General features: G+C 38.6%; 1 protein-coding gene across 2 annotated transcripts; it reads right to left on the bottom strand.

Moving 5' to 3' along the window:
• Positions 1–344: 344 nt before the first annotated feature.
• Positions 345–4,281, bottom strand: rps21 (ribosomal protein S21; the record flags this gene model as incomplete). 2 transcript variants are annotated; one of them, XM_080733730.1, is made up of 6 exons in its annotated part: positions 4,260–4,281; positions 3,569–3,651; positions 2,652–2,715; positions 1,813–1,884; positions 703–758; positions 345–410 (listed from the first exon to the last, which is right to left on the bottom strand). In XM_080733730.1, exons 2-6 carry the CDS (start codon positions 3,616–3,618, stop codon positions 401–403), a joined length of 252 nt encoding a protein of 83 aa, XP_080589856.1. In that variant the 5' UTR covers positions 3,619–3,651; positions 4,260–4,281. The 2 variants fall into 2 exon arrangements, with proteins under 2 accessions (XP_080589856.1, XP_080589857.1); XM_080733731.1 differs by lacking the exon at positions 345–410 and having other exon boundaries at positions 699–758.
• Positions 4,282–8,093: the final 3,812 nt, after the last annotated feature.

Below are 8,093 nucleotides of genomic sequence, written 5' to 3'. Positions count from 1 at the left end.
TTTTTTATTTAGGTCCACTCCAAACCTCAAAATTCTTGAATGCAGTTGCTCATTATTTTACGAATACCTTTGTTAGAAGTGTATAGTTGTAAATGTCAATTTCTGACGGAAGGAAATATGGGCATCCCCCCCCTGCATGACCGTTATGTTCCAAAGTCTTGACTCACATTTGTGAGAAATGAAAATCGTTTTAACATATTAAGTCACAATTATGAGGAAAAATACTGCTATAAGAAATTCAGAATTTTATATAAATATAAGAAAATAGTCAAATCCACAAGCAAACTAATTACACTTGAAAAAGATAATGATACGTTTGTGAGGAGGATAAAAGACACCAGAAATACTTTTTTTCCATGTTCTTTATTTTACAAAGTTTCTGTAGTTGCAACCACACATTTTAGAAGGTCCTGGGGAAGACAAAAGGACAATTGATTAGTGAGATATCCTTGTCGGGCAGGGACACCAACATCTTCATTTATATAACAAGGAATTCCGCACAACACCAAAATACTTTGCATTTCTTGTAGGATACTATTCACAACAGCCATTAGTTAGCATTGTCGTTTCAATCACTTTAGGATTCATTGTCAATTCCAAGGACAGCTTCTGCTTTACAACTATTAAAACTACAGTATAGAAATGACTAAAGGCAGGAGTCTCTCCTGAACAGTAATCAAAAGTTCAAGTAAGGGTCCTTACTTTGAAACAATGCTGTCTTGCTTGGCCAGCCTGAGGAGGGAGTCATCAGCCTCACCCTACACAATGAAAAAGTCAGTTTAGTCAACCTTCATTGAACAATGTGTGATGACACATTTTTATTCATGGAATGTATTTGTAGTCCTAAACCGGCCATATTGAGGACCAACACAGGTGTTCAATTTGTCTTATAGGACAGAACCAATGTTTTATGTTAATCAAAACACCTGTATTGGTCCTCAAAATGGCTGGTGTAGGACTACAAATGCAACCCATGAATAGGACCTTGCAGTGGGATAATGTCTCTGTGTAAGGCTAAGGGCACAGAGTCACAATCAGTCTCTGTTCTAAGTAAAATGGAGATGATGACTGTTGTTTTGGAAAACAGCAGCCAGTGGAGAGCAAGTGAGCAACGTAAAATCAAACTAGTTGAATACAAATGCATGCCATAAAGCAAGAAGCACCTCAACTATACTTTCAATATACATAAAAGACAACTTCACCCTTTTCAACAAATATTTGGTCCTCATTAAAGCCTTTTCTACTCTGTATCATAGGAGGGCTGTGGACACTTGTAACCGTGATAGTTTCGGCAGGTTAGCATTCACCAGCGTTAGTTTTACTGAGGTTAAGGTGTATCTCCGTCCCCCCGACTTTCGGCACCTCCGCACAGCCAAATACAAGCTTCTTCTGCCTTAACCCAGTTGTTTTTTGATACACTCTGACTTAAAGCTACAAAAAACACTCTCCCTTTCCATTAGCTTGGATACAATGACGTAACTGGTAGCTTGGTTTCTGAAATGTCACCCCCATCGAGACACAGACCGAGTAGACACAAATTGTACGATATTATAATGAGCATTAGTGAGGACCAATTATAAGATGGGTTGTAAATGGGTGAAGTCATCCTTTAATACTCATTAGACTTTATTATTCACTTGCACAAACCGAAAAAGAAAAAGCAAATAAATATGTCTGTCATTTAGTTTACTGTGTCGTTCTAGAAAGTATTCACGTGACACATCAAAAAAGAAAAAACATACAATGCCATGCTGTCAAGGCTGAGCCTGAAAGGGTAATAATGTTATAATTTTAGGCTACAGTGGTACATACCATTCTACGGATGGCACCACAGATGGCGTAGGTCTTGAACTGTCCATTGAAGCGACCGGTCACCTTGTCAACCTGCAAAGGACAGAAAGACAGTAAGATACCAACTAGAAATGAACTCAACAAGGATTGGTACACAACTCTACCCTCCACAGAAATGAGCCAAACATTCAGTTATCGTCTTTCCCCTGTTATATAGACGGTACGTTTATTATTAATGCTGATACAATGTCTGAGGAACCAGAACTAATATAATTGTACTCATAGGTACACAAGATGTAACAATAAAGATCACTGTGACTGGAAAAATACAATGTACATTCGAGTAGAACAATCAGCAGAATGGAGATGCACTACCAACAGAGCAAGACTGAGCTTGAACAAGGTAGTAACATTAACTCTTGGACTGCTCTTACTACAGGGTCAAACAATCCTAAACATCTCCAGCCACTACATAGCCACTGAGGACAGGTTACAGCATGGTATTCATTATAATTGCAGGCAAAGGGCTTTCTAGAATCTGACACATTTCCTAAATACATAATTTAGTTTACTTAATTTATAGGAAAGAGGCAACAGACGGTTTTAGAAGATATGTCCCAGAGCTCTTTGCTTTGAAATGATTACAGACACTACAGCAAACTAGTCTGCATAAGGCTTTCCCACTAAACCAGGGCCAGTGTTGGCCGTTATATTTATGAAAGATACACTGAAAGTGAAAGCTGAATTATCTTCAATATCTCAAAATCAAGTTATTTTGTTTTGAAAAAAAAAAAGAAAAAAAAAATTATATGTATGCAGTTTCCTCACACATACTGTACAAATGTTATGTATTAACTTACCTCTGCAATATTGAGCTGGATAGAGGCATGGTCCTTGGCTCCAATGATTCTGTTGCTAGCAGAGCTGCCAAACAATATGAACTTTTAGTTGAAAACAGCTGTATTCAAATTTGCCACAATTCTTGTGTAACACTACATGCCTGTGACCATAATATATCAGTGGGGCTAGATTACAGAATAATAAATTAAAAACTAAAATCCCAACGGACTGATTCTGGTTGACGATTGATTCATCTTTGAGCTGCATAGCGGAGGGAGAGGTTCCAAAAGAAGCTAGATCTAGCCAGGTTGACAAATTTTAGCCTTTGCTAAACAACATCTTTTGCCTTGCTGTTTCAAGTTATGATAATGTCCATGTTTATGCCAATATATATAAAATATAAAGGATTGCAAATGTATTGTACTTAATGCGGTTGAGTGCTTTCCCACCACCGGGCTAAAAGCAACTACTCAATGCAGCTCTCCTACCAGCTTTGGGTACAGTTAGGTCTCCAGGTAAAACAGTAAAGGGCATGGTTTGCACAAATGGAACAGTTTTTTTTATCATGTTCAGAACCATTCTGCTGTGCAATGGAAAAGCCATATTTGAGTCTTATAGGCTATGGACTGTCAATTTATCAAATTGTGAGGAAATTCTGTTTGTTGCCCACCTACTGACCAAACAAATATTTGCCCACACCTGCTAAGCACAATTGAACGTTTCAGTTTCATGTAGACCAAGTGGTTAACTACAGGGTGATGGAAAAAAGACTACTGGAAAGATCTACTATAAAATGCATCATCATTCACAATCACAACATCTCAATAACGTAGCTACTAGCAACACTTCAGGATTGTGTCAATATACATGTATATATTACACACTTCGGTTATATTTTATACACATTTGATTCTTATTTTTTGTTATTGACACTCACCATTTACGTGGGACGTACAGGTCCACGAATTCACCAGCGTCGTTCTGCATGTTTAGAGATGCTGTGTTGATCACCTACAGGATCTGGAGGAGAGACAAACAGACGCTCCAGCTTAAAATTGACTTTTATCTGCGGGAGAATTCTGTTGTCATGGCATTACATCGATAATGATAATGAAAAACAGGACAGATGCATAAACATAGATTGAGCTAGGAGTTACGATAAGAACTATTAGCCTAGTGAAAAGTCATGTACTGACAGCTAACTAGCTGTCTGGTACGACAGGTAGCCCTGAATACAGGACTCTCAGGGCTAGTACGACAGGCACCCCAAATGTAGACACGATTGTTACATTTGAACAGCGGTCCAAGTTAGAAAACACACAACAATGATTTTGTCCACTTAATTATTTCTGAAACGTCTGCATTGCTAACGTGCGCTAAGCTGCTAGCCTGCTCCCATCGTAGATCTGCGTGCCGAGGTCCCACCATGCATCACATGTGGCTCGACAGTCGGGCAGAACAACAAACATTTAACTTGAATAGAACAGCCCAGCGTCAAACCGAACACCAAACCGTCTGTACCGCTCTATTAGTACATTTACTTTACACATCCTAGCAATATTGTCTGTTATTGCGGATTTTAATGTGTAATTTTCGTACTTTTAGGCGAGAGCTCTCGCTACACTCACCGTGTACAACAAATGGCCGACGGGAAAGAAAGAAAGAACAGCGGGTCGACCCGGAAGTCAAAAGGCTTCATTGAAATTGTTTAGGAAATCGCTTTGCGCCATCTGGTGTTTATAGTTATTACACCCTTGAATAGAATAAATGCACAAACTACGAAACAACAACAATAACTAAATTAAAATTTCCTTTCCGTACCAAATGGATTGAGTTTCCAGACATGCCCCAACATTATGTGCAGTGTGTAGGGCAACATCACACCAAAACTGCCCTTCACTGGACACCAGACAGTAAACGTAAAAGAGCTCGACCCAAGAACACCTGACACCTAGGTTAGGACAGTGGAAGGAGAGCTGAAGACCCTGTATCACACATGCTGGCCCAGAACAAAAGGGCTCAAAAGGCAGATCCTTGTTGCTGCCCAACATGCCTTTTCTGTGTGCCGCTGCCTTTTGAGCTATTCTTTTTCTCCTCTGCACTGTAACTATAGTCCTATAGGCCTATCTATTATTTTTTAATTATTTTGTTTCATGCATCACCTAATGTCATTTTATAATTTTATTATTGTTTCCTTGGTTTAATGTTTTGCGTAAAGCATAATAAATTGCCTTTGTGAAATGTGATATACAAATCTAAAATTGCCTAGCACCTTGCCTTGCCTACTAACCATATCACTCTGTAGACCAAACTTGAACAGTGCCTGCATGTTTTTGTACCACTGAATTGTCAAATGTGCATTTGTCTTTATAAAGAGGGGTTTAAACTTTAAACACTGCAACCCTACTCTCTATGTATAGTGGTTGACAACTGCTGTTTTTGCAAACACGGTCTGATGTCCTGTTTTGACACTTGACAGAGGCTCTGTGCACTTGTCCAGCAAGTTAAAACCACAGAATGTGGTTAACACATATTAACACTGAGACAGCTTTTTTCAAGTGGAGCAATTATGAGAGAGAGAGAGAGAGAGAGAGAGAGAGAGAGAGAGAGAGAGAGAGAGAGAGAGAGAGAGAGAGAGAGAGAGAGAGATAATTTGCATGTAGTGTGGCTTTCAAAGGAAGAAAATGTATTGTATAAGGAAGTGAAACACTGCCCATTTTCTTTCATAACGGAATGAGTCTGAGATATGGCATGATCTGTACTTACGTAGATATACAATATGAATAGCCGCTATGCTGTGTTTCTTGGCCTTTTCACTGGTGAGTAATGTTTAGCTCTAAATGCATCTGTCTATATGTCTATCCCCTCTCTGTCTCTGACTATCTCATTTTGTTGTTATTCTATTCATTTCTCGTGTGTCTGTCTATAGTATCCATCATTTTTTGTCTGTCTATTTCTCAATGTCCCTGTCTATATTTCTGTCTGTCAGACCATCTGCTACTGTATCTTCATGTCTACGTCTTTCTCTTTGTCTGTGAAAAGTTATCCACCATTGCTTTAGTATTGCTGTGGTGGTTTTTGTCTTTCTCTACAGATCACAGTTTTGGAATGTTTGTGCAGGTATTTCCGGGTAGAATGTCTATGGATATATTACACAAACATGCTCCAAAAATGTGCCCCAAAACTCACACAAATTGGTACACATTGCTGGAGTCAAGTGATTAACATACACAGTATATAGCCTATACAGTTCAGAACAATATTTAAACACCGTTCAGATTTTCCATTGGTTACATGTAGAGCATACCATTTTTCTGATTAGAATTTAAATTGTTAACGTGTGTGGGATTTTGCAGTGCAGTAGACAAAGTATTTATCAACTAATAACTGCAGATTGTTAATCTTTGCTTTCCAATAGCACTGTGTATCTGGGCTAACGATAAGATCCACAAAGGAGAGGTGGGAGGACACATCAGGGTTGGATGCTCATTTACCGCGGCCAGTGACAATAAGAAGTTCTTCTGTAAGGAAGAAGAAAAAGGAAAGTGCAAAGTTCTCATTGAAACAACCAATGCCAATGAAGTAAAAGATAGATACACAATTGAAGATGGAAAGAAGAGCGTGTTCTATGTGACCATTACTGGACTGGAGAAATCTGATGCAGGGACGTACTGGTGTGGTGTGGAAAGACTCAAAGCTCTGTACAAATCACATCAGGAAGTCATCATCGTTATTGAGGGAGGTATGGGAGTCTTCAGAGTCCTAAATATCTGTTTTTATACTGGTGCAAGATAGTGATATTTCTGAACAAATGGACCAATCCCCAATCACATACACACCCATTGTAACAGTTACAATGGGTGTGTATGTGATTGGGGATTGGTCCATTGCACGCAATTTGCAAACATAAAAATAAAAATAATATAAACTGTATATTTTTGATTGATAGAAGACAGTGAGATAAAGAGAGAGGATTGCAATAAACAGAAATACTGATTGCAACTCTTGTAACTTACAGTGTCAACATTGCAAACAATGACTGTCTCTTCTGTGAAAGTGACCTCTTCTGAACAAACAATGACTGACGGCTGGTCAACAGAGACAGTTTCTGGAACATTCTTTCCCATCTCCACATCCAAAGATACTAAATCAACCAAAGATACTTCATCAGGTACGAGTTATGTGTTCTTATATTGAGGTCACCTGTTATAATCAAAATACAACATCCACATGATCAAAATGTGTTATGCTCATTTAATAAAATAAAAAAACTTTATTATTTAAATATATCATGATCAAAATCAAAATTTGAGATTGTCATGACACTGAATCAATCCATTAATGCTTGATGGCAATGTCTGTCGGTCGGTTGATTGCTTGGTGCCAAATAACTTATCTTACTACTGGCTGGATTGCCATTGCATTGCTACACACCTTCATGCTGATCTGAGGATGATCCCTATGATCTTGGTAACATGATGGCCCTTCCTCTTGCACAACACGTAGGCCAAATCTTCCAAACTTTCACACCTCAAAATCGAATTGGTGGATTGTCATGACTCTTGACACTGCTAGTGGGAGACTATAGTCACGTAATTGTATGTCTGTCTCTGTCTGTGTTTATGTCGATATGTTTACTCGCCTCTCCTGGTTATTATCTATTTGTCTTTCTGTCAGGGCTCTTTAAGACTATCTTAAATCAATCTGTTCTTCTGTACTAAATCAGTAAGATGATGAAATTCAGGAGTTTCATCATACAAGAAAAAACTGATATTATCTCCCAATTTTGTAGCTTTTAAATTAAAGGTACTGTGCTTGTGGAAAAAGTGAATCAAGTCATGTTAAATTTAAACATGGTCAAAAATGTGTTCAATTCAGTTATATTACAAGCAGGAAAAAGTTCAGCTTGCCCGTTGTTGCCGGAGTTCTGTACACGTGCTTGTGTGTGTGTGTGTGTGTGTGTGTGTGTGTGTGTGTGTGTGTGTGTGTGTGGGGGCGCGTGCGCACCATCCAATCTGCTCCCAATTAACCTCACAGTAGTAGCAGTAGCATAGTTCTAAAGTAGCATAGTTCTAAAACTACTGTTGCAGGTGCTGATTACATTTCAGTCTAGTTACTACTTTAGTTATTCACTTCCTCAAAACCTGACTTTGAATCATTTGTTTCTTAACCTAGATACCATGCTGTTTGTTGGTGTGGCGTTGGTTGCCATGGTCACCTTATTAGGAATGGCAACATTGATCTTTTACAGGAAAAGGATTTGCACCCATCCAGGTAACACTTGAGATGCACACACGCACATACACAGTGCACAAATACACAGTCACAGATGTATGCATGCACAAATGCATGGAGAAAATAATAACAACAAAATAAAACACAAATAAACGCTGCATTCACTGTTTTGTTTTACAGAACATTCCAACATTGCTGTGGATACAGCTGCTGTTGTGAATGAGGTG

Source organism: Nannobrachium achirus (assembly GCF_963921795.1).
Source record: "Nannobrachium achirus genome assembly, chromosome: 9".
Taxonomy (NCBI): Eukaryota; Metazoa; Chordata; class Actinopteri; order Myctophiformes; family Myctophidae; genus Nannobrachium; species Nannobrachium achirus.
This window is presented reverse-complemented; position numbering and strand designations above follow the sequence as displayed.